Source organism: Lampetra fluviatilis, chromosome 52, assembly GCF_964198595.1.
Source record: "Lampetra fluviatilis chromosome 52, kcLamFluv1.1, whole genome shotgun sequence".
In the NCBI taxonomy this organism is placed as follows: Eukaryota; Metazoa; Chordata; class Hyperoartia; order Petromyzontiformes; family Petromyzontidae; genus Lampetra; species Lampetra fluviatilis.
The window spans coordinates 4,749,230-4,776,640 of NC_136326.1; the positions used below are offsets into that span (position 1 = coordinate 4,749,230).

General features: G+C 48.5%; 1 protein-coding gene across 1 annotated transcript in view; it reads left to right on the plus strand.

Annotated features, from left to right (window-relative positions):
* LOC144949015 (ryanodine receptor 2-like) overlaps positions 1-27,411 on the plus strand; it is a 260,188-nt gene that overhangs the window by 102,720 nt on the left and 130,057 nt on the right. The window contains exons 68-80 of the mRNA XM_078878800.1: positions 142-223; positions 1,781-1,911; positions 3,042-3,362; positions 4,201-4,295; positions 8,239-8,384; positions 9,033-9,120; positions 10,001-10,096; positions 10,839-11,006; positions 15,675-15,731; positions 16,371-16,505; positions 17,980-18,092; positions 23,005-23,101; positions 26,030-26,148. Of these exons, the coding sequence (XP_078734926.1) occupies positions 142-223; positions 1,781-1,911; positions 3,042-3,362; positions 4,201-4,295; positions 8,239-8,384; positions 9,033-9,120; positions 10,001-10,096; positions 10,839-11,006; positions 15,675-15,731; positions 16,371-16,505; positions 17,980-18,092; positions 23,005-23,101; positions 26,030-26,148 (1,648 nt within the window). The remainder of the gene's footprint in view (positions 1-141; positions 224-1,780; positions 1,912-3,041; positions 3,363-4,200; positions 4,296-8,238; positions 8,385-9,032; positions 9,121-10,000; positions 10,097-10,838; positions 11,007-15,674; positions 15,732-16,370; positions 16,506-17,979; positions 18,093-23,004; positions 23,102-26,029; positions 26,149-27,411) is intronic.

Here is a 27,411-nt window from a genome sequence, read left to right on the forward strand (position 1 = left end):
GCACCAAGAAGCTGCCCCTGGAGAACGCACTGGAGAGAGAATTTGCGTATTCATCGAGAGTCGGGTTCAGTTTTGAATGCTCGTAGGCGTATCGTGATGATTGATGATGATGATGACGACGATTTTCTGCTGCGACCGCAGTTGATGACGTCCAGGCCTCCTGCTACAAGATCCTCTCGTGCCTCTACTCCATGGGCACGGGCAAGAACGTCTACGTGGAGAGGTGACGTCATTGCGCTTGTGGTCCCCTTGCGTTCATTCCCACCGTGGTCAGCTGGGCTTCTTGTGAGAACCACTTTAGCAATAACGCCGCTGATAGAGACCTGTGATTGTGGGGGTGCCGCGGTAGCGAGATGTTAACTACCTCGCCTGGTATACAAGAGGTCGTGGGTTCGATCCCGACCCTGACACCTGCTGTATATTTGGAGTTCGCATGGTGGTGAGATGTTCACTACCTCGGCTGGTATGCAGGAGGCCGTGGGTTTGATTTCGACCCTGAAACCTGCTGTATATTTGGAGTTCGCATGGTGGTGAGATGTTCACTACCTCACCTCGTATGCAGGAGGTCGTCGGTCCGATCCCGACCCTGAAGCCTGCTGTATATTTGGAGTTCGCATGGTGGTGAGACGTTCAATAGCTCGCCTGGTATACAGGAGGTCGTGGGTTTGATCCCGACCTTGACACCTGTTGTATATTTGGAGTTTGCATGGTGGTGAGATGTTCACTACCTCACCTCGTATGCAGGAGGTCGTGGGTCCGATCCCGACCCTGAAGCCTGCTGTATATTTGGAGTTCGCATGGTGGTGAGACGTTCAATACCTCGCCTGGTATACAGGAGGTCGTGGGTTTGATCCCGACCTTGACACCTGTTGTATATTTGGAGTTTGCATGGTGGTGAGATGTTCACTACCTCGCCGGGTATACAGGACGTCGTGGGTTCAATCCCGACCCTGATGCCTGCTGTATATTTGGAGTTTTCGTGGTGGTGAGATGTTAACTACCTCGCCTGGTATGCAGGAGGCCGTGGGTTTGATTCCGACCCTGAAGCCTGCTGTATATTTGGAATTCGCATGTTCTCCCAGGGGTCGTGCGGATTTTTCTCCGGGTCCTCCAGTTTATTCCCTCCACATTTAGAATCAACATACTTTTTTTTCTTGGGGGGCATTGCCAGTACTTAATTTCATCTGGAGACAGTTCGGAATGGCGTTCACAGAGTTAGTGGTGGCCGCGCGCCTAGTGATCCGGCGCTGCGGAGTCGAGGGGTTGGTGGATCAACGCACGAATGTTGCAAAACTCCTGTGCACATCTAGGAGGTGCCATAGCCTGGCTCTGCCAGGAGTAGGCGGTGGGCTCCACCCGTTGCGTCTGTACGGGATCGAGCGTTTCCCCCTCGCGCGAGCGCGGGTTTTCTCCGGGCACTTTCCACCGCACGATGGCGAACAAGTGGAGACTCTTTGACTTTTTGAAGCTATTAACATAATTTGTTTTTGTTATCACGTTACAGTGTATTATCCGTTCTTTTCCCATTCAAAACGATAGTCCCATATAAGTGTTAACATGTTTTTGAAGCACCCTGTATATATCGAGGACCGTGTGACTGCCTCCCCGCTCTTTTGTGCTTCCTCGTGCCTCTGAGTCATCCGCTCCCTCTCTCTCTCTGCCTCTGTGCGAAACGCCGCGCGTGTCGCAAAGTCGAAATCCTCGTTTCCCCGCGGACGCATCGAACGCGGCCGAACGTCGCGCTCACTCGCGCCGTCCCCCCCCCCCACCCACCCCGCAGGCAGCGCCCGGCGCTCGGCGAGTGCCTTGCCGGCCTTGCCGGCGCCTTCCCCGTCGCTTTCCTGGAGCCGGAGCTCAACCAGAACAATTCCTGCTCCGTCTACGTCACCAAGACCCCCCGCGAACGTGCCAGTGAGCCGCCGCACCGCACCTCGCCGCACCTCGCCGCCAGTGGCCGAGCAAGCTGCTGTCTGTGCCGATTAGCATGGTTGGCTACGCACGGAGCGGAAGAAATTCGGCATACGGGCGAGGGGAAGCAGGGTTTCTCTCTGTCACGTGGATATTAACTATATATATAAATCGTCGTCTAACGTGTGAGGTCCGCCTGCTGGCTTCAGAGCACGTTTGAGTGGGAATATCACTCGTGCATTTGGAGAACGCTCACATGCAACATCGGTTTACACAGCGACTCACAGACTTGCACAGAGACCCATAGACTCACACAGAGACCCATAGACTCATACAGAGACCCATCGACTCGCACAGAGACCTATAGACTCGCACAGAGACACATCGACTCGTACAGAGACCCATAGACTCACACAGAGACCCATAGACTCACACAGAGACCCATAGACTCATACAGAGACCCATCGACTCGCACAGAGACCTATAGACTCGCACAGAGACACATCGACTCGTACAGAGACCCATAGACTCACACAGAGACCCATATACTCGCACAGAGACCCATAGACTCGCACAGAGACCCATAGACTCGCACAGAGACCCATAGACTCACACAGAGACCCATAGACTCACACAGAGACCCATAGACTCACACAGAGGCACATCGACTCGTACAGAGACCCATAGACTCGCACAGAGACCCATAGACTCACACAGAGACCCATAGACTCACACAGAGCCTATAGACTCGCACAGAGACACATCGACTCGTACAGAGACCCATAGACTCACACAGAGACCCATAGACTCATACAGAGACCCATCGACTTGCAATGTGTTCCACTGTTGAGGTTCACGCCGGAGGCACGTTTGTGCTATTCTTATATTTGCCACTTCATTGACAAGGCGATTGCACCGGCCGTGGCCAGTTTGGGGACGAGGTGAGCTTCCTGATGTCTGGGTGGTGCTGGGATCCTCGATGAGGTGCTCATTCGGCATGAAGCGAAGCCGGTGAAGGCGATTTGGTGGTGTTCCGTAGAAGGACCTGGGGCAGCTGTACCACCCCTCCCTCCCTCTCCACTCAACTCTCATCTTCTCGCCCCACCGCCTGCCCCCCCCCGCCTCCCCACCAGTGCTGCTGCTGCCACCCAAGGTGGAGGAGGCTTGCCGGGACATCCCGTCGCTCGATAAGCTCATGCAGGACATCAACCAGCTGGCGGAGTCGGGCGCCCGCTACACCGAGATGCCCCACGTGATCGAGGTCATCCTGCCCATGCTGTGCAACTACCTGCTGCACTGGTGGGAGCGCGGGCCCGACGTGCAGCACGACCCCGAGAAGCCCGGCTGCACCACCGTGACGGCGAGCCACATGAACCAGCTGCTCGGCAACATCCTCAAGATCATCGTCAACAACCTGGGCATCGACGAGGCGTCCTGGATGAAACGCATCGCCGGTAACGAATGCGCGTCGTGACCACCACTCCCCCCCCCCCTCCAGAAGGGGGGGGGGGAGGGGGTGTGGGGGGAAAGGGAAAATGTTGTGCTCTCAGTTGGGACGTTCACTCTCACCCGGGTCTGCAATGCGATCCCGTACCTCCGATGAGCACGGTTGGCTACGTACGGTGCGAAAGAAGTTCAACACACATACATATAAGTGCGTGATGACGCATCTCTCTCCGCCTCCTGTTAAGTGTATTGTCCTTCCCCCGCACCTCCGATGAGCACGGTTGGCTACGTGCGGTGCGAAAGAAGTTCAGCATCGACACGTTCACAAAGTGTGGAGGTGACGTGGCCACGGGGTGGCGACGCGTTTGTCGATTTGTTGCAAAGAGTTCGCGGTTCGAGTACGGCGGCCGCCCTGGTTAATACCCTATCGGTTTTTTTATTGGTGTTCTTTGTTGTTGTAACTTATTGACCCACCCCTACTGGACATCTGTGAAAAAGAGCTTTCATAGGTCATCATATTTGTCCAGGATAATTAAATATTCAGATTCTGATCTTGAGTAATTTGCTGGTACATTGTTCAGCATTGGAATGTTTTGGCCGGATTGTAACTCTGATCTAAAAGCGCGCGATGCGGTGACCGGTCTGCCAGTTAGTGGCAATGATTGCTGCTGTGTACGTTGAAGAACTTCTTTCGCACCATACGTAGCCAATCGTGCTAATTGGAGGTGCGGGAAAGGAGGTGCTGCTGCTGTGGTGTCACCCCGAGTGTGGGTGATTTGTGGGTAACTTTCGAATTGTCAATCGCCCATCCTTCGCCTGTGCTTCTCGCTGCGTTGCACCTTGCAGTGTTTGCCCAGCCCATCATCGGCAAGGCCCGGCCAGAGCTGCTCAAGTCACACTTCATCCCCACCATGGAGAAGCTGAAGAAGAAGGCGAGGAAGGCAAGTGCAGTTTGTTTTTATTGTACGATTATAACATTACGAAAATAGTTTTGCCCACGAAAGCCTCGCCGAGTCTCAAGTCGTATCGTTCCGGAGGGCCCTGCCCGGCATCCACGGCGGCGGTGGTAAACGACGCGAAGTGCGATAACCAATTGAGTTTGTTGGTGGATAACTTTTTAAAACTTTGGCCGATTTTTGGACCGCGATTCCGGACACGCGGCGGCCTACTCTTGTGAATGGCGTCCTTCCGGGATCTTTCACGTCCGCTGTGAAGCAGCAGACGGTGCCTATTTCATGGTCGATACGTCCGCAGCAAATGCCCAGGGTGGCATCGGAATGTTTGGCTGGTAGTTTATTTTAGCGACGGATAGGTAACCAGAGGACTCGGAGGAAGCGACCGCACACCGGGGGGGGAGGGGCGAGAACGTGCAAACTCCCCCGCAGAAAGACACCCGGGTCGGGAATTGAACCCAGGCCTCCTTTATTGCTGTGAGGCACGAGCGTTACCGCTGTGCCACACTGCCGCCCAGAAGGTTTCCGCCTGATGACGGTCGCTTGTGTTGCGATCGAAACATCGTAGTTTTATTTTTTTTAAACCTATCTACGTGACTTTAACGAAAGACCCAAAGAATACAAACCAACGGTCACGAAACGGCCACTTTAAAGAGCCACCACGCGACTTCGGAGCCGCATGTTCCCCAAGGTTACTCATTGTTAACGCCCCGGTACACTGAGAAGTGTATTGGATCTGGCAGCTTGCTGCCCTGCAGTGCAGCGGTAGTGCTCTGGATTGATTCTGCTGTTCACACGGGCGGCCTGGTTTGGGTGAAATATACCTACAACAGCGCCTTGTTTTCACGTCAGTGCTCTTGCATTGAGGTCTTGAGACGTGGTTTCCCTCTCATCAAATCAACACTTAAACATGCCCGATCTTGGCAGCTCTCAGAAGCCAAGCTGCGTTGAGCCTGGTTCGTACGTGGGATGGGTGACCAACAGACACGTGGCTGTGAGGTGCAGCTGATGTTGAATATCAGCCCTGAACGTGAACGGGATTTCTCTGGATTTCTCTGGCATCCTCCCAGATGCAAAGCATCCAATGGTTGAATTGGCCAAACATAGCACGAGCCTCCTGAAAAAAGGTCTTTGAGACCCGGTGAGTCTTTCCTCGCGAAATAATTGGTATTTTGATGAGATATTTTTTTTGTAAAGGTGTTGTTTGTACCTATTGATAAGCCGCCTCTGCCTGACTCATCCCATTATTCCTACGGCGTGATTTAACAGAGTACCACCATATTCTTGGTTCTTTCGTTAAAATCACGTAGAAGGGAAATAATAAAATAAAATAAATATACAACAACAAAAAATTATCACGACGTTTTATTATTATTTTATCATTTCCCTTCTACGTGACTTTACCGAAAGAACCAAGAATATGAATCCCTGCAGTCACGAAAGCTTTAAATCAAAAAAGAGTACCACCATGTTGCACGAGATATATTTTTTTATCACGTTATGGGTAGGGGGACCGGCTTTCACCATGGAAACGTGGAAATTTCCACCAGTGGCTTGGGGCTGCCCAATGGAGTAACGAGTACCACCCTTCAGGAAGGTCGTGGGTTCGATCGCGACCCTGACGCCTGCATATGTGGAGTTTGCGCATCTTTCTCCCCGTGGTCGCGTGGATTTGTTGCTCCTGGTGCTCCGGTTTTTTCCCTCCACATTTAGAAACGTGCATTGAGATTATTTGGATGATTTGAGTGCTATACATGTCCCAACGATGGGCCACTTTGTTGAGCTACCGTTTGTGGCCAGGTCTCTTCTGAACAATACGTTAATACCGCAGTGGGCTTTGCCTGGTAGGATGGGGATGGTTTCGTGTTGTGTTTTTTTGTGTTTGGGTGATTTGTTTACCTGTCTTTTGTACTTTGCATAGCTATCACGTTTGTGTACTGTTTGTTGTTGTAACGTTCTTACTCGACCCTACTGGACATCATTGGATTCCTTCAGGATGAATAAATATTCTGATTCTGATATTCTGACAACCCCCATCATCACTATGAGACTTCCTTTACCAGTGGCAAAATATAGTAGTAGGTTTTTACCCTTTAAACTGGTACAACTTCAAGGAAAGTGCATATCATTATCAGAGTTGTTTATTTTTGTTTGCATTTTGACTGCTTGTGTTGTGGTTATTGCAAACACGATGCCTTGTATAAAGGTGTCAGTTTTGCACCAGTTTAAAGGGTAAAAACCTACTACTACAACCCCCATCATCGTTATTCTGTTCTCGTTTTCTTCACCGATATCTGCAAGTATACTCTGTTGGCAGCGTGTTGCCACGCGGGTAAACGGCGATCATGTCTTCGTGTGTTTCATCGGCCGGTGTGCTGGAACCAAAGTGAACGATGCTTGGGGCTCATGCCGAGCGGCGTGACATTCAGACAGAGTGTCGCCTCGCCGGAGAACATTGGACCGGTAAAAGGGCCATGTAACACCAAGTTAAAAGTGCACCAAACACCAATTGAACATGGTGTCACCAGACAGCGTCGTTTTTTTTTTCTTCTCTCATCCTGTCCCCGAGTTTTAACGCAGAGATATTTCAGCGAGGCTCGCATTCCCGCCGTCTGGTTCGGCGCAAATTGACGAATGCCCTCGGGCACCGGGTGACTTTAGCGATACATCTCGAGTGAGTTGACGCGCTGGCTGTGGGTCACGCCCATCGCGAACGCCCCGTCCGCTCTCTGCGTCGCCACCATCGCTTTTTTCCCCCTCCCTGTCACAGCTCCACCGCCTGCTCACTGGTTAACTCACTGCTCCAGGAACACGAAGTCCAACTGTGCTGCATTTGCAGACGCGTGCTACAGGTTGCACGGCAACCTTTGTTCACTGTGTATGTATGCATGTTGAGCTTCTTACGCGCCGTACGGAGCCAAATGCGCGAATCGGAGGTGCCAGGTTGCGGCGTCTTCTCTGCTGGTGCCGCAGTATTATATTTTTTTTCAGCGCAGAGACCTCTTTGCTGTTCGTGAGCTTTATTTCTGTGCACTTTGGAGCAGTAGAGCCTTTGCTGTTACAGTGTACGTATTTCACTCGGGTCTTCCCTTCAAATGAGAATCCTGGTGTTAACGTTCCCTTTGCTTGGTGCTGAATGAAGGGAAAAACTCAACCCCCTTTTTTTCGCCAATAATGCCGTGGCTCTAAAGAGGAAACGTTTACAGGAGGTGACTTTTTGTGCAACGGCCCTTCTTCATAACAGCGATTTAACCTCTGTCCCTTGACCCCCAGTGGTGGCGCTAGGCATTTTTAAAGCAAGCAAGAGCATAGGTAGGGCCCGAAGCAGCTGAAGGGACTGCCCCGCGTTCATGAAAAATTGTAGAATGCGTCAAATTAAATTTCAAATTAAGATCCTAATTAGCATAGCGCACGATCAACATAAACATGGCAGTTTCATTTCTCTGAACTCCACCCTAAACCACGTCCACGCAAACCATGGCAGTAGATGCGGATAGGCTGATGCACAAATGGAAAATGTGAAACTCTCCAGTACGCGACTGTGGTCATCCACAACAGACCGTACGACGTATAACGGCATCACTGCGATACACTCCGCCACTCCTGATGCGGTTGTCTGGGCTTGACCACCTGAATGTGAAATTGTTGTCGTTCCTCTGCGTCTCGATGAGAAATAGAACTCCACGTTTTCTCTCGCCTCGCCACACCACTATTTTTGTCTACATTTCGCTCACGTCGCCAAATCTCCGTCCCTTATTTGTCGATTTCCGTCCGACCGTTTCTCCAGGAGCTTACAAAATCGAAAGGGGGATGGAGGGACCCTCAAAAAAATTACTTGCAGCCTCGAGTCCCCAATGTTTGCTGGCACCACCACCGCTGCTTGACCTTACATCTCTGCGCCCTTGACCTTTGACCCTTGACCCCTCTGCAGGTGGTGGCAGAGGAAGACCGTCTTAGGGCCCAGAGCTCGGGAGACATGTCCGAGTCGGAGCTGATGCTGCTGGACGAGTTTGCGATTCTCTCGCGGGATCTCTACGCCTTCTACCCGCTGCTCGTCAGATACGTGGACATCAACAGGTACCAGTGGCGTAACCAACTACGTTATCAACTCAGGGGGTGCGGCAATCGGTTCGGTGGGGCCACAATATTTGATTTGTCTCGCACGGTCGCATCCAGGCTATTGGGATCCTAGGATGGAAATGCGCATTATAAATGAGAATAATTGTTATATTATTATATATCGCAGCTCCTTTTGCCTAATCACATCATCGTTACGCTCACAGTCTCGAACATTGAATGCCGTAGGGGCGCTCCATCGTCACGACATGCAGGCACTATAGCTCTGTAGGAATACCTCTTTTGCAACAATACGTGACAGCTCTAATTCAATTAAAATTAAACGTGGGATGCAAGTGAAAACATTTTCATAAAAATAATTGCACACCGGGGGGGGGGGGGGGTGGGGAAGTCACCCCTGCCCCCACGCTCGTTATGCCACTGCCGCCTCTTACAGTAACTACTGCGGTGCAAATTACGGCTGCAATTGCATAACTTGTAAAGTAAAGGTAGAAAGGCCGTCGCTAGAGGGAGCTCTAGAGAGCCTCTCTAGGGGCTCGCGTTCCAATGTAACTCACCACTTTTTTTGTTACGATACGGTCTTGGTAGAGACTGCTCATTTCTGAATTTCCATTGAAGTGCGTTTTATTTGTCCGTTCCTGTGGACAGATCCAAGTGGATTAAGTTTCCCAATCCGGATGCGGAGGAGCTTTTCCGAATGGTGGCTGAGATCTTCATCTACTGGGCCAAGTCACACGTGAGCACGCGTACTTTTGAGATGTCTTTGGTGCCCAAGTGTCTGATTTGGAATCCTGCTGCTTGCCCATCTGACACGGAGAAACCCAGTTTCCAGGATTCAACGCAAATCAGTCGGGGTGATTGATTCTCTAAATGCCATGACGTTGTTTCTAAATGTGGAGGGAATAACCGGAGGACCCAGAGAAATATCCACGCGACCACCGGGAGAGACATGCAAACTCCAAAGATACAGCAGGCATCAGGGTCGGGATTTAACCCATGAGCTCCTGTTTACCAGGCAAGGTAGTTAACATCTCTCCACCGTAACTAAATGTTCAGCGTCGTTCATATATTCACGCTGAATAACACGCTGCGCAACCTGAAAACACATCAGAGGTTTTTCGTCGAATGTTTACTCCCGATGGTACGTCATTGCTTGAGACACAGAACTGGTTTGAAACTGTCCCAGAGCATGACTTAGAGAATGGACCAAGGAAGGATATATCAAATAACTTCTTCTGAGATCCCTTCAAGGTGACATCTTAGCCGCACGAGAAGGAACTTTACTTTTTCCCCACAAGCTCTGCCGCCTCCACAATTTGTCGCGCGACAGTCGAATCTTTTAATTTTCAGAGCTGGAATTTAGCCAATTCTTTTTCAGTGCAAACCCAATTTCATGTGACGGCTATTCTGGGCAGTCCATCGGTGATGGGGCTGATGCCACCAGCCCCACTGGACTGGAGAACCCAGTTCAACTTAATTTAACGCGGTCAACACCCAAATCCGAACCCATGATCTCAGTGGTGCCGGCTCTCATCATCGAGTGACTCCGCTGAGTTAAACTGACTGCTCTGGAAGCGTGTTATTAAAACGTTGCTTTGTGTCGATGTGTTTTGCAGAATTTCAAACGCGAAGAGCAGAACTTTGTGGTTCAGAACGAAATCAACAACATGTCCTTCCTCATCTCCAGCGACACAAAGAGTAAGATGTCAAAGGTCAGTGTTCACCGGCAGCGACCACGAGGGATGTTTTTTGTTGTTGTCCTTCCCCCACACTTTCGTTTAGTGCCGTTGGCTACATATGGTGCGACAGCGTCTTGAGATGCGGTGGCATTCAGACCCTGGGGAAATCTACACACTTGTTACAATAGTAATTTGATACATGCGGTATTCGCGCCATTCTTATAAGCGCAGGACTGCCACGAAGCTGCAGGTGTTTCACAGACGGATATAGTTGCTGTGTAGGTTTTTTTTTTAAATCCCCGGTTTAGGTATATTTCCGAGTTGCGCAACTACCCGTTCCGATGTGGACAAAGCGGTTTGCGGGCGGGCGGGCCGATGTTTAAGCTGCGCGATTTCGAGAGCGACTTGTGTGCCGGCTACTGATCGCTCGAGCGTGGACCCCGGCTGCGAGTGGTGCCGACGACGATATCCTCACCGGGACGCCGTGTGCCGTGTCGCTGCATCGAAGAGCGAATGCCGCTGGTGGTATTTATGTAGAACTTCTTACGCGCCGTACGTAGCCAACCGCGCTTATCGGAGGTGCGGGGGAAGGACAACAAACTAAACACAAAAAAGCAGTTCTTAGGAAATTAGTTTTCAATCGAATTAGTTTTCAATTGAAAAGTGCATATCTCCAGTGGCTTCTTAATATCGGAAGGGAAGAGAACGTTCCAGACGGCGATGGCCATGTCGATGGGCCGCCCTCTGAATTTCCCACGCTCCCCACACCCCCCAGGGCCGTGGAGACGACGAGCGCAAGAAGACGCGGCGACCCGGAGACCGCTACTCCGTGCAGACGTCTCTCATCGTGGCGGCGCTGAAGCGGCTGCTGCCCATCGGACTCAACATGTGCGGTCCCGGCGACCAGGAGCTCATCACCATGGCCAAGAGCCGCTACAACTTGGTACCCTCTACCGCCGCCCGTGGGGGCCACAGCCGCTGAGCCACAACAACAACAACGTTGCATTGAAAACAAAAAACACAATTTTAGACACTACAGCAGGACCCCTCTTAACGACGGTAATTGCTTCCATCAAACTGGTTGGCGAACCTGTGGCTCCGAAGTCACGTGGTGACTCTTTAAAGTGGCTGCTTCGTGACCGTTGGTATATATTCTTTGGGTGTTTCGGTAAAGTCACGTAGATAGGTAAAAAAAAAAAACTATGACGTTTCGATAGCAACACAAGCGACAGTCATCAGGTGGAAAAATGGGTTTAAAGCCACTGAAGGCAAGCGAGCTTGTGACTTTACAGAAAGACCCAAAGAATATGAATTCCTGCAGTCACGAAAGCTTCAAGTCAAGACTGTTGGTTATTTCGGGAACACCGTCTCGTATACACCACTTGCACGTTGGGGCTCTTGGAATGTTGATTATAATTTTTATTTTTCATGAATTCGAAAAAAACATTCCCTTGTTATTGTATTGCGCCACTCGCGACGCTCGAAGACCATCACGAGAGCAGCACTTCGACTCTAAACGCACGATTCGTGATACGGATGTGTTAAAGGCTCTAGGAGAATCAGGAAAACTCATGATACCTTACGTATGTGATAAAGGGTCTGTGTATACACAGCAGCAGGACGTAGCTACCAGCTTTAAACAGCCTTGCGTTTATTAAACGTTAATACGACTATGTCTGACATTTTCGAGAAGGGACTATAGGTGATTTGGACTTGTGTTGAGATGAGACAAAGAAGGTGGAATTCGAAGGTCTATGAATAGTAGAGACCCATAGACTCACACAGAGATCTATAGACTCACAGAGAGAGCCATAGACTCATACAGAGACCCATAGGACCACACAGACCCATAGACTCGCACAGAGAGACCCATAGACTCGCACAGAGATCTATAGACTTGCACAGAGAGAGGCATAGACTCACACAGAGACCCATAGGATCACAGAGACCCATAAACTCACACAGAGAGACCCATAGACTCACACAGAGATCTATAGACTCACAGAGAGAGCCATAGACTCACACAGAGACCCATAGGACCACACAGACCCATAGACTCGCACAGAGAGACCCATAGACTCGCACAGAGATCTATAGACTTGCACAGAGAGAGGCATAGACTCACACAGAGACCCATAGGATCACAGAGACCCATAAACTCACACAGAGAGACCCATAGACTCACACAGAGAGACCCATAGACTCGCACAGAGGGCCATAGACTCGCACAGAGAGCCATAGACTAGCACAGAGACCCATAGACTCGCACAGAGATCCGTAGACTCGCGCAGAGAGCCATAGACTCGCACAGAGGGCCATAGACTCGTACAGAGAGCCATAGGATCACACAGAGACCCATAGACTCGCAAAGAGAGATCCATAGACTCGCACAGAGAGCCATAGACTCGCACAGAGACCCATAGACTTGCACAGAGACCCATAGATTAGAAGGGCTTTGGAGATGCCACTGGTTGCAGGCAGAAGCAGAAGAGGGGGACCAGGGTGAGATGGGAGGATGTGGTGGCGCGAGATACGGGGGCAGTGGATGTGATAAGAGAAGAGGCGCTGGACAGAGGCACGTGGAGACAGAAGATTTGAGCAGCTGACCCCATGCAACGATGGGACATCTGGCTGAGAGCAAGAATGATTTGACTGCACACAGGGTGGCTATCGTTATATATTTGCATTAAAAGTGATTATTCTACTCAGAGGTAAAATAGTATAGGGACTCCCCTACCCACCTCATATAAGTCAGATTATCTAAGCTCAAGCGAGAGTAGAGAGCCATGGCCTATAATATAAGTCACCATAATGACCTCATATTTTTACGTCAATATATAATGACCCTGCTTTGCCTTAAGATATTCGAGCTATGGCTCAGACGGGCGCCGCAGCCCGCAGCGTAACTTACACGCATCGCTCGGTCAGTCGGGGTGGGGATCCTTAATTTAACCAGGAGATGAAGTTAACCAGTGGAGATGCACGGGACATGCATATATAATATATAATTAATCAGAGCATATTTTTTATTTTATTTGCATGTTCACCACATATATGTGTGGTTAATGCAGACATGATTCCTTGCAAAAGTTTTCTATTTGGTGTTTGAACATCTTAACACCTCCTGTTTGAATGCCAGAAAGGGTAAAACCGATTCTTATTTTTTCAAACTTTTATACTGCCAAAAAATATCCCATTTTGCCTCTGTACGTTGGCTGTAATGCATTTTCATATCTGTCAAGCAAACTACCTATTGTGGGATTGTCTTCAAACTCACAGTGGATTCAGTTTAACAGGCAAGTGAATAACACCAGGAAGGCGTGAGACTGCATATAAACTTGCATTTTGAGTGGCAGAATATATATATATTTAATTAATAATTTCCAGGAAAATTAATTATGAGATGAGGTGAGTAGGGGTTTTAGCAGGGCCGGATTAAGGTTCTTGTAGGCCTGAGACACTTCTGTTTCGTAGCCTTCACTGGTAACTCTCTACAAGTGGTACTGTTGCCACGCCATGTGACTACCGCTGCTATCGCCCTCTTGATTGTGTGAAAAACACCACTTGAACTTCATCTCCGGTGTTACTTTCTATTCTCACCTTGTGAAAAATAGAAAGATCGACATTGACGTGGCTCTGCCTCTTCGTATATACACCGTGCCTATCCTTGCTATTTCTAAATATTTTGTTTATTCAAAAATATATCTTGGTTACATTGTTCATCATACAAACAAAAAAACAAGCAAAATTTGTATTTTCTTAGGTCCTTTAGTTTTCGTAGGCCCTCGGCACAGTTCCTCCTGTGCCTTTTGGATAATACGGCGCTGAGGTTAAGGCAACGCTGGAAGACATTCAAGCAAATGCGCTCGAAATCAAAAACGTTCGCGAATGTTAAGCCAGCGTAGCTGACGGTTCGCAAACTATCTACTGCCAAGTGGACGTTAAACGCCACGCAGCTCCATTCGCCAGAGTGAGATGTGTCCGACGGCATAGCAGTCCATTTCACTGAACAAAAAAAATATCCCTAATCTAATGCAGGTGTCCAAATCATTCTTGCAAATGGGATCATAAATCTTGCCGGGCTGTCATTTGGTTAAATTAAGGATAACGGTCATTACAAAATGTGTGCTAATAATGGTACGAGAAAAGCAGCATATTAAAAACACGGCGTGTAATGCATTGTCTTTATCCCAATTTAGCGCTGGTAATTTTGCTCGGGGAGGAATAATGAGGTGTGTGTGCGCTGATGTAAATACAAGGGCAGTTCAAGGCTATGCCACGCTCTGTAAAATGAAGCGAATGAGCTTACCTTATCTTTATTCCTACTCAGAGATGCAGAACCCCAGTAACCGATGCAAATGTCTGGCCAACGTCGGTTGACGTTGGACCAACGTTGGCCTCACATAATTTTGAAATCCTTGTGTTTTAAGTTACCCACGATGATTCTGTAAGTAAAATGGGACCTTTTTGCCAGTATCGAGGTATGAAAAAATAACAATAGGTTTTACCCTTTATTACTGCTAATCCTACTTCCTCCCTTTATTACTGTTAATCCATACGCGAGCATAAAATGACTATGAGACCTCCCCCCCCATCACCTACACATTCCACAAGTAGTCACTAATCCCATATCTGCATTTTCCATAAATATGCAAAATTCCTGTTGATATGCTAATTCCTTTGTAAAGGCGCCCTTCCTCCCCTAACCCAGCTTAAATATACGCTGCCAAGCTTGGTGGTGTTCATTCAGACGCTGTCTTTCCGACAGACCTGTTCTTCACATGAGTACGGCTGCTTGCGTTGTGGCCGAAACGTCGTGAGAATTGTATTTTATTATGTTTTATTTTTATTATTTTATTATTTCCCTTCTACGTGACTTTACCGAAAGAACCAAGAAGATTTACCCTTTCTGGCAATAAAACAGGAGGTGTTAAGATGTTCAAACACCAAATAGAAACCTTTTGCAAGGAATCAAGTCTGCATTAACCACACACACTACTTGTAGTGAACATGCAAACAAACAAACTCTGACAATAATAGATGATGCATTGTCTTTGGAACTGATTGGCCTACACCAGAGAGAGCCTTTTTTCGGGCCTCGTCTCACCAGTGTCAGACCAGAGATTTTGTAAATGTTGAATCATTTGACATTTTCCTTCACAAGAAATGCGATTACACAAATCCAACGACACGCTGTTTGCCGCCATTTTGGAAATAGGCAACCTGCTCTGTGTATTCCATCGCCACCTGTTTGGGGTTTTCACAACTCAGGAATTGACTACGGTGCATTCGCGCGGCAGGAATCTTATTTGCGCCGATATCCGGCACCAACAATGTGTCGACCTTCATTGCGGTTTACGGCACAGTGTTGACGATCGACCGAGGGCCGATTGTGAAATACGGACAGGTTTGGGACTACCGTGGAAAAGGTGGCAGCCCAATTAGTGCGGTCGTGCGTGATTTTTGCCCCCCCCCCCTCCTTTTCGTGCAGAAGCTGTCAGGTGGTCCCCACTGAACGGTTTCGGCGATCTGCGATTGTTTTTCGATAGTCCGGAACGAAGTTGCCCGGCGTGATGTTGAGCCGCGCTCGCTCGTGTGTTTGTGTGAACAGCTGATGGACGATGAAGTCCGCGACTACATCCGCAACAACCTGCACTCCCAAAGCAAGGTGAGGAATCTGGGTTGTGTTCATCAAGATGGGCCAGTTGGCTCAGTGAGTTCATAATGGCTGTGTCAGTGTAGTGAAGGCAGCACTGCCGAGATTGAGTTTGAGATATTAACTAGCTCCTATAGTGGGTGACTAATGCAAATATCGGTCAGTAGTGCAGTATATTTTCTTATGCAATAAAAATTCACAATCGTAAAGTCATTCATACGTTTGATCGTAATTTGGATACATTCCGGCTGTGAGAATAGAAATATCCCCTTGACTGTCATGCGACGAACCTCGCTCTCATGTGGCAGAGCGGGTGCGAAAGTGCTGCCCTCTACTGTGTGTGTCGTACCAGAGATAAACTCAACAATCTCAGAGGTAGCTCCGTGTTAGCCGCTTCCGTGAGCCGCTCTCCGGCACGATGAGTTGCACCGCTCTGCGAGAGTTCCGAATGGCTTCATCCGTCTCCTCATATGACGCTGATTGCGCAGTCGGTATAAAATATGGGGGGTGGGGGGGGGGGCGGAGGGGGAGGAACATTGCGAGTAGGTTTTTGGTTTGAAAACAAAAGTAATTGCACGTGTCAAAGGTGTTCTCGTGGTACAATGCACTGAATGATGGCCACTGCTGCTTATTCTTTGCGCGCCGTGGCAGATGGACGATCCCGCGATCCGCTGGCAAATCTCGCTCTACAAGGACCTGCCGGGGAAGGCCGAGGACTCCTCTGACCCGGACAAGACGGTCGATCGTGTGGCCGAGATTGCTGCTGTGCTCTACCATCTGGAGATGGTGAGGTTCCTGGACTTGCCATATTGTCCCCCTTCACTGCAAGGCCCCACAGGCCACTGGCGGCCCCTGGTGGTGGCCTTTAGTGCGGCCCCCTCCCTGACGTGCGGCCCCCGACAAAACACAAATGTGTGAACACCCCCGCCCCCCATCATCGTGATGTCAAACCCTCCAGCGGTTTCGCATGTGTGGCGGACCTCTTACCGATGTCGCATCGGCAAAAGTGGCCCTCCTCTGAGAATTAGTGAAGAACACTGGTTTACATGTTAGTGCTGTGATCATTGTGAATCCGTTGAATGAGTCTGTCACTTAATTAATTATGTATGAGCAAGCTGATGTTACAGGAGATGTATTTTCTTGAACATTGATTTTGTGTAATTGTTTTATTTATCCTGTAACGTGGTTGTTATTGCTCCGATTTATAATTGGTGGTTTTGCTCTGTCGTCTATCTACCTCATTATTGTACTTTACATTATTAGGTTAATTGCAATTTTCCATCTTCGCGACCAAGGTGACTCTCGCAGATGAGACTCTCCTGTGGTCTTGAGTTCCATATTGTAAAAACAAAAACATTATCTAAAACGTGAAACCTAACGGAGGATAAAGATCCGTTTGTAACTCCGTGCGCTTGCCCTAATCGCTCATCGTAGAGGTTCGTTTGGGTTAGATCGCGTAATTATAAATGTGTCGTTAACCACGCCACCACCACCAGACGCAGCCAATTAGTTTGTTACGTCAACAAAACGTGCCAATTAGTTACTAGTTCAGTACACCGGTTGTGTGTTGGAGAGTAAAACAACAAAATTTACAATTCGAGTTAAAAAACTTGAGAGAATCCTTTCTGATCAAAACGAGCGTAATAATAGTTTCATTTTAAATAGCGTCATTCATTCCAACAGCATCCTACAATGCTGTTAATTAATTATATATAATGACCAAATCCCATATACGTGGTTGGCTACGTCCGGCGCGAAACAAGCCCAACATACGCACACATACATACCAACAAATCAAAAACCTACTTACCAAGCAAAATCTAAAATAAATAAACAAATAAAGAAATTGCACCAAAACAATAAGCACAAACAACGAAAAAAGTTATTGCAACAAAGAAATTATAAGAGAGAAATTAGTCCATTAGGTCACATCCCAATACATACGTATATACAGTGTGCTTACATTTTTTTTTTTTACACTTTTGAGATTTTGCAACAACACCACTAGAAATGTGCTGCGTCCGGGCTCTGGAGACCACCTGGAGAAGATTCCAGGCAATGCGTTGATAACGACGGCGAACAAGTGGAGACTCTTTGACTTTTTGAAGCCATTAACATACATTTGCTATCACGTTAGTGTATTATCCAGTTCTTTTCCCATTAGAAACGATAGTCCCATGTAAGTGTTAACATTGTTTTGAAGCACCCTGCAGCACATACCAACCGTCGCTTTCGCGCTAACGCGGACGCACCGTCGCAGGTGGAGCACCCGCACCGCTCGAAGAAGGCGGTGTGGCACAAGCTGCTCTCAAAGCAGCGCAAGAGGGCTGTGGTCGCCTGCTTCCGCATGGCGCCTCTCTACAATCTGCCGAGGTTGGTCCAACTGCAACTCCGCAGTGCCCCCCCCCCCCACCCCTTAACGTGCGCGAGCTGTCCCCTACTGGGCATCCGTGAGTAAGAGCTTCATAGCTCATCGGATTCCTCCAGTTGAAAATGAAGGTTGTAAATTCTGATTCTGATCAGACTGCACACGGCGCTTCTTCCCGCTGTGTAGGCGTTGGCTGCTTTTGCGTTTCATTCGTAATATCTCGATTTTTCATCCAAATGTCCTGAAATGGGTTTGGATTTATCGGTCCTGTCAATGTAGTGGCGAGGTAAAGTTTTATGACGGAGAAAGGAAAATCTTTGCACAAAAAGTATGACATCGTTGTAAGTCTAATCCGTGATGTTCTGTAGATTTGTGATACAAAGTGACTTGGCAGAGTTTGACTGAAATTTCTGATTAGAATTTTTTTCACGGATACTTTAAGAACGTGATTTGTTGTAAGTTGATATACTGCAGTGATGTTCTTCCAAAGTCCTGTTTAAAAAGTGGTGTCACGTGACATCGAGCGACGTGTCCTTTGTGAGCCTGAAAACACCCAAACAGCTGCATAACACCGCGTGATTCGAATATCCGAAAATTTTCTTAAAAATCCGAACTTGTTTAAATCCGAAACACATCCCTGGTATGTATCATCATGGACCCTGATGGTCCTCAACTAAAATAAAAAAAAACGTCTCTACATGCCGCTCGTAAAGAACATTTATCTGTATGCAATATTCATACAAACAAACGCGTCACACAAATCACGCAACTACCCCCTTTGCACTGAATTGGCTCCTTTGAAAGGACGAGTCAACCAATTCGAGGCCTAGGAGAGGCCCTGATCCAGCCGTGGATTGACAGAGGGCTGTCCACTATGAGACCTCCTTTACCAGTGGCAAAATATAGTAGTAGGCTTTTACCCGCTAAACTGGTACACAACTGACACCTTTATACAAGGCATCATGTTTGCAATAACCACAACACAAGCAGTCAAAATGCAAACAAAAATAAACAACTCTGATAATGGTCAGTGCATATCATTACCATTATCAGAGTTGTTTCTTTTTGTTTGCATTTTGACTGCTTGTGTTGTGGTTATTGCAAACATGATGCCTTGTATAAAGGGGTCAGTTTTGTACCAGTTTACAGGGCTGTACATTATTATTATGTGCACTTTACTATTTAAACTATTGTAATTTTTTTACCAGGTAAGGCCCACTGAGCTATATAGCTCTTTTTTTCAGAAGCGACCTGGCCACAGATAATAGCTCAACGAAGTGGCCTATCACGTGAGAATTTATAGCAGCCAAATACTCTATACTCGTGATGTTGATTCTAAATGTGGAGAGAAAAACCGGAGGACCCAGAGAAAAATTCCACGCGACCACGGGGAGAGCATGCACACTCTAAATATACAGACGCCAGGGTCGGGATCGAACCCACGCACGACTTCCTTGCGCACCAGGCGAGGAAATTAACATCTCGCCACTGTAGCGCCTACATTCAAACACTGAATTCTCGCAAGTCATTTGTATGAATACTGTGGCAAGTGAAATTGCTTTTGTCGTTGTTCTTGTTGAATGCCATGTTATTTATTTTTAAACATAAATACCCGTGCACTGTGTTTGAGTTTAATGCAATTGTTTCCTTCCCCCCCCCCTTCCCCCCTCCCTAGCCACAAAGTGACCAATTTTTACTTGAAAGCCTATCATCATGTGTGGCTTACAAAGGCGTTTGATGCGAGAGACTTTGAGGTTCTTGTGAAGAGGCTGATGGTAATAATTTCGCTTGGGTCCGTGGCACCAATGCCATGGATGCAGAAAACAAATCAATTTTGTCTTCTTCAAATCACTCTTGGGGGCTTGTTCAATTTCCTCCGCGCTCATTTTCTGTCCGATTGGGCAGCATGCCCGTGGTCCATGGAGGTGGGGGAGAGTGAAAGGCAGCAGGCAGGCAGGTGCTGCGGTTGTGAGATGTTAATTACCTCGCCTGGTATACAGGAGGTACGTGTGTTCGATCCCGACCCTTGACGCCTGCTGTGTATTTGGAGTTTTACTTGTTCTCCCCGTGGTCGCGTGGATTTTTCTCAAGGTTCTTTGGGGGATTTCCCTCCACGTTTAGAAACATTCGTTTCGAGTATTTGGCCGCTATGCATTTCCACGTGATAAGCCACTTAGTTGAGCAATCATTTGTGGCCAGGCCGCTTCTGAAAAAGAGCTAAATAGTTCACTGAGCCTTACCTGGAAAAATAAAAAAAAATGTGTTGATAGTTTACCTTCTCAGTTTAGTTTAGGCAGCTACTGCTACGTATATTCGTGACATTTCCTCGGCGTAAGAACAGCCGTATGATGGGTTATCAACGTAGAGATTAAACCGGCAATTGTTAGGGACGTCACGGGTCATTCGGTAGGACATTTGTTGTTGCGTTATTTCATACGCGTGTACAGACTCAACGCAAGGGGCATAGATGGTGTCTCTCTGATCAAGCGAGTATGGGGCAGAGCTCATGTCCATCGTAAAAAAAAAATGCCACCCAAAATAAATTCCAAACTAAACGTTGGTAATCTTAATGGCGATCATGGCAATCATTGTCACATAATTCTGGAACTGTGGTCTATGGATTTACGGAGTGCCACTGCTGACAACTTGATTACCATACTCATTGTGCGTTTGACGTTAAATCGAACAAAGTATATTTAGGGGCCTAAGGATTTGCATTTAAAGGGCACTTGCTTAAATGCCTCGGCAACTTAAAGCGCCTTACGTAAAAATGTAATCTGAGCCGTCACATTGCCTACTGCAATCTTGCCGCGGGGGACCCCCCAGTGGAAGCTGTCCCTGTGTGGCACAAGGTGTACAATGAGCAAAATCTAGTGTGCCCCTCACATACCGTTCACTCCGAAAACATGTGTGAGTTGTAAATGTAGTAAACATCATTAGAGCTGCCCCTTGCGATGGATACTTTGCTTGAATACATTAGGGCCTAACTGATCATTCCAGTTGGTGGAGGCTATGCTCATTGCTGGACCTCTGTGATTGAGGAAGACGTTTAGAGGACCCCTACGGTGCCACCGTGGACACGCATTTGTTACGTTCATATGCCCGGCCGTTTACGTGTAATCTTAGCGCTGTGAAGCACGCCGCTAACGCTTCCCGGAGCCATCGGCCCCCCGAAAAGCGCTAAGCTTACACGAATGGGGCTTACAATGGAATTATACGGTCGCAGGCTCCGTATCATTGTTGCGAGCGTGCGTGCGTGTCATGGAGGGGGCATATGAACCTAGTGAATGAGAAAACTCGCCGCGGCAAATTGCCTCTCACCCCCCGCGAGGATTCCCCCGGCACAGAAATGATTAAAACGATGGCGGTGCTCGGACTGGGTTTAATCATCGCATCGAACTGACCAATCGGACAAAATGAGCCTCTCAGCTGTTTACTCTTTTTCTTTGACTGCTGCCAATTAACCGGAGCGATTTCCTCCGGACGGATGGGACAAAAAATAAGGAAGCGTGTGTGGACAAATAGCGCGCACCCTCTGGTTTTCGCGTTCTCTCTTCCCGCGGCACATTTTGAAATCACGCGTTGACTTAATGTTGAATTGCAGGGGCAAAAGTACACTGGGTGGCCAAACAATTAGAAACCTCTTGGGCTTCCTAAAGTTGTTTTCTGTTCAAATGAGCATTGAGGCGCTGCTCATCGCCTATACACAGCCCTGAGCCCGTGGATAAAATTCCACTATCCAAACTATCCATTGGACAACCACTGTTAAATTCTCCACAAAGCGGTACCTATTTTAATGACCCCTTGAGGGATGATGGGCCGAGTTCAACGCCCAACGACGATTTAAACTCGCAACCTTCCGATTGCGAGCCGCCTAGCAACCGCAGTAACCAATTGCGTTTCTAAACAACAAGAGCGACACTTGACGTCACGAGCCTCAGCTGCATCTAGAATTGGGAAGGAAGCATCTGTGACTGAGAGGGTCATTTTTTTATTAGAGGGCTGATTACGGAGGGTCTCTATGGTGTGACGATAACGGCACTGACGCGGCGCAGATCTCAATCCGACCGCGTCCGTGGAGAGCGCAGCCGTGGGCCGCAGATACCGATGCAGGACAGGGATAAGACGTTAGTCACCGACGGCCGCGCTCATGAACGGACATTCTTCTGAAACGATTTTCTTTTATTTCTGATTACAAATTTCACGCCGTCTAGCCGGGGCGTTTCTAACGTGAACAATGTCACCAACACCTCAATTTCCACAGTTAACCCCCCCCCCCCTTACCGTGCCTGGGAAACGACGACGCTTGTCCGTTCACGGTGATTGTTATAATGATGATTAGTTGCGTTCCGTCAATCCACCGCTGGATGAAGGCCTCTGGCTATGTCAGTCATCGGGGTCGTTGGAAAATAACTTCACCGCGCTGGTCAGTGCGGGTTGGTGAAGTGATGGCCGTAGGGGCCAGGCATCGCTCGGCCAATGACGTTAGCCGGGAATCGAACTCAGGTCACCGGGCTGACCAATGAGCCACCACTCCTGTCGTTAGGCGGTGGTTAATAATCATTAAAAAATAATTTGGCCACCCAGTGTAATGCATTCGGTGTGATCCGCATCGCTGAGCCGTGTAAAATTTGAGCTGCGGAGCGGCGCAGAGGGCTCAAATCGGCCTCGGTCAATGTGGAGATGGGGCATCTCCGTTGTATCTGCCGTGACGATTCAACATCGATGTGCCAGGGTTTCGCGGAACCCTCCATGTTCGCGCGCTCTTTCATCTGACCTTTCCTCACCTCTCTCTTTCTCTGACCTCTCCTCGTCTCTCTCTCTCTCTTCTCGCCTCCCTCTCACCGTTTCCTCTTCACCATCCTGCCATTTTTGTTCTTTCGCTGTACGTCCCCCCCTCCTCTCTCTCTCTCCCAGGCACCGCGCCATTAATCTCTTCCTCGATGCGTATAAGAAACACTGGATAGAGACAGAGGAGAATGCCTATGAGGATAAGCTAATTGATGACATAGCCGTAAGTACCAGATAGGGGCGCCATTGCACTGCACACGCCAGTCAAACGTCAGGGATCGGTCGGTGGGTCGACCTCCGCTCCACGGGAGGTTGCTCCTTCTCCTCTGCTGTTCTCGCTGTCTGGAATGCATTGCCCCCGGTAATACGCACTACTACTAACTGACCCTCACTGTGTTAAAGTCCAGGATTGAAGCTTTCCTCCTGTGTTGCCCATGGACTGACTATTGACATGCAATCCCACGTAACGTTACCGCATCGGTTGCTTTCCCCTAACACCCTCGCACACTCTCCTTCCCTCGAAATTTTTATATTGTGAAAAACTCAAAAGCAAAGAAGTCCTCCGAATTCCCTCGCTTAGATATTATTGCACGGTGTGCCAGACGTGGCTGCATTTAGATAGTAACACAACAGCGATAAGCCTAATGTGGTACATTGCATATTCACACCGTTAATATAGCGCAACGCTATCATGGAGGAGCTGTTTCAACGACGGACATTGTTTGACGGTTAAGTAGCAACATTTTGCAACGCGATTTTTTTCTCGTTTTACCAAATGTGGGCTGATTGAAATTCGGACCCTTTGACGGGCAGCTCACGTGGCCGAGACTTTATCGTTCACTCCGAAGCGGACGGCCAGGGCATGGGGGCGGGCCGCTGGGGCTCGAACTGCGACGACGCGACAAAAAAATGCCCTGCCGCCCGGCAACGTCGCTGCTTTGCAAGCTCGCGGCGTCGCTGCGTAATTGTCGATCGCTTTCGGTGAGCAGATTTTACCGATTCATGTGGCACTGCCGCTTGCCAAGGAAGCTTGTGGCGGAAAGGATGACTGTCTGGACTCCTGGGGCTAATTCCTCCGTCAAAGTGCTGAGCCATCGTAACGGAGATCCCAGTTCAAGCCCCAGTCACTCACCCGAGATTAATCCAGGTCCTCAAGTGTACCGAGTTGATGGTCCGTCTCAGCTCGGTCACTAATGACTTTGCACGTACGCACACACACGCGCACACACACGCACACACACACACACACAAACCCCACCAATATTTTCGAGCAGCAATTGTTTAGGCAAGCAAACTCTGAATAGCCGTTTCGACTTTCTGCGTCTCATCAGCGGTCAGGCTCGGTTTACCAGATGGTTATTGGCAAGAGCACAATGCAAATAAACAATATGGTATATATCATTATAACACCAATGTTAGAAGCACAACCACATCCACAGCATAAAACAAACGATCAGAAGCTGCACGAGAGATCCCTGATGAGGGTTATGAAATCTTGCTTTCGGAAAAAAACATTTTCTCTCTTTGTCTCTCCCACTGGGATAATTTTATCACATTTTTTTGCCATTTAAAGTCTTGCCATTTTTCTTCCGCCTTCTCCACTCACGCGACAAAGCGCCGGCAAAATCATCGCCTTCTCCCCGTGTGCGGGTTTGCAAGTGTTCCTATAAAAACCAATAGCATGGCCAAGAGCTTCCCGGCTCACACACACCGCTGTTGCTGTGTTCAGTCGCTCTGCATGCATTAACATTTCTCATTAACTTGTCCGCGCTTCCCCAACTGCTGTATTTCCATCGCCTAAATGCCTTCAGAAATTTGCGTTTGAATGAGAATTATTTTCCCAGCATCATTTCCCCCCCCAACCACCCACCCAAAAATCCGTCGCTCATTGTTTTCACTTCTCTGTTCATCCGCTGATTTCCAGTGACATTAAAATTAAATGCCACACATGCACACTTGTTCTTTTCACTCACAATGTTCCTTTGAAACATGTTATTTTTACATCACGGCTCTCATTCGGCCGCTGACGCAATTGTGTTTATATTGAGAGTTTTGTGGCGTGGCTATATAATCCCTGCGATAATTTTCAGAAATCTTGAATACAATTTAAAGTGTTGAGCTCCTCCCTAGGTAAGTGTACTTGGCGTGCAATAACCGCAAAAAGGTTATTATTTCTCAGATGTCCAATTTAACGCCGTTTCATCTCTCCCCCCCTTTATTAAGATCAAAAAACGTTCAAACGTTGATGTTTGCATCACATTAATTGTCCAAATAAGTTATAATAATTTTAAAAAATGTGCAAACCTTGTGCGCACAAAGTGGACCCGCAATCATCATGCGAGACGAAAGACCGGAGACATCCAGCGGCAATAATTGACCCTGCATACGGCAAGAATCCGCGCGTCTCTTAGTTCCTCTGCCGCCCGCGTGTTTTGCGCTCCGTCGATAATGCACACGCGTCATAACCGCCCTTCCTTTCATGTGACGCACACGCTCCGCTTGCCTGTCCCTGCGCTCCTGACGCACCCAGCCTTTATGCGCGACCGTGGCCGCAGATCTTTCCAAAGACTCTAAATCTCCGCCTTTGTGTCGTGTGCATAAATGGAGGAAAATAGAAAGCGGCCGCGCAATGTTTGGCCACATGTTTACCACCTGAATTTTGGCGACGCGCTGAAACTGCTCACTTTGGTGAAGTATATATTTGTTCCATTAAGCCATTTTTTACCATTATGGGCACAATTTAATTCGGCGCGAACACTTTGGCTTCCGAGCGGCGGCGCATTATCAGTTGTATCCAGTTAAAAAAATGAAAACGTCGCGAGAAAATACTAAAGCAATGTTTGTTGCCACTGGTGCCTGTGTGGACATACAAATGTTACAACTCGCTATAGAGTTGCCAGTGTAAACAACAATACGGCCAAACATTCGGGCCTTGAGTTGGTGGTCTGGACAAGGCTGAGAGCGTGCCGCATGCAACGTGGTGATCACATGACGCGTGTGCAAGGCATGACGGGAGTTAGGCCTGCATGTGCTCTTTGTGAGCAGCACACCTCCGTGCAGCGTTAACTCCGCTCTGCGGTGCTTGCTGGTGCATCGCCACGATTTATCAAGCCACCCCCTGACTCGCGTTTTGCCGAATCGTCGTTCACAGAAATCCATCGACGACGATGAAGAGGAGAAGGAGTCGGAGGACACAGAGGTGGAGACTCATCCCGATCCTCTCCACCAACTCATCCTCTACTTCAGTCGAACGGCACTGACAGAGAAATCGTGAGTGTGGTCCATTTGCTTCGCTTGTGGCTCACGCTGGGGGGAGGAGGGTAGGGGTAGCAGCGAAACGTTGGGCATCGTGCCGTACAAAACGCGCTACAACCCTTAAAACACATCGGAGATGCGGTACTGCTGTAGGCTGAATCGGTCTCATAACGGGGGACAACTGGTGTTGTCTGCATCTCCCTTGTGAAGCCACAGGCCGACGTGGTTCCACATAAAACGCACCGGGCGTCTTGTTCAAAGTCGGACGCTGTAACTCGCCGCGGCCTCACCTGGTGATAAATAATGCATTCCTTAATTCAGGATGCAGCGTTAGCGCCGCTGGAAATCAATGGGCGTACGTCTCGTTTTGGCCACATTGGCGGACACGAATTAATTGCCATCGACTCGATTTCAATTTGAGCATCCCAGTCCAAATCTTTTTTTTTTGTGTCACGGTCACCCGAGTATTTATAAATCGTTTTTTACTGCTATGCGGTTAAATATTAAAGCCAACGGTGCAGCCCAGCGATTCCTTGCTCATGCCACCGCTGGCGGAAGGACCTCGACTAGAGAGAGCTGAAAAGAGTTCATCTCGAATGGAATGAATGTAAGTATTCATGCGCATTATGTTGAACTTCTCTCGCACCCTACGTAGCCAACTGTGCTTATTGGAGGCGCGGAATACTTTTCCGCGCTGCTCAGGTGTCTTCAAAGAGGTGGTCGTAACCCATGTTTCCACCCCCCCCCTCCCGACACACACGACTTAGCGATGGACCGACTGTGGCATCATAATTTTACGCTGCGAGGTGGACGTGGATTTGAGACAATCGTCCGTCGTTTCAACGGCCGCCTAAATGTCATATCGCCCCAATCAATCTCCATCATTGGTCAAAAGGAATCCGTGAAATGAGCTTAATTACGATCAATTGCTAATATATATCTCGTCCTTGATGTCATCTAGCACCAGGGAGTGCTGCAACTCGTATTTGGAAGCAATGAAGTGGCATTGATCTCCGTTGGCAGCCGTGAGCTCACTGTGACTATTCCACTTCCCGGACTCTGCATGAGACTACCACTTTGTACTTCACACAAAGTGCTGCTCAGTTTGCTAATGAAGTTGATGCCTTGGCGGTCTGTGCCCATTGAAGGCCCGAAGCAGAATCTTTCTTTGCGGCGGGGGGGCGGGGGGTGGAGGGGAGGTTTTGTAAGTTGACCCCCTTTTTTGATATATAAACCCCTGTTGAGTTTTATGTATGTATGTATAACTTCTTTCGCACC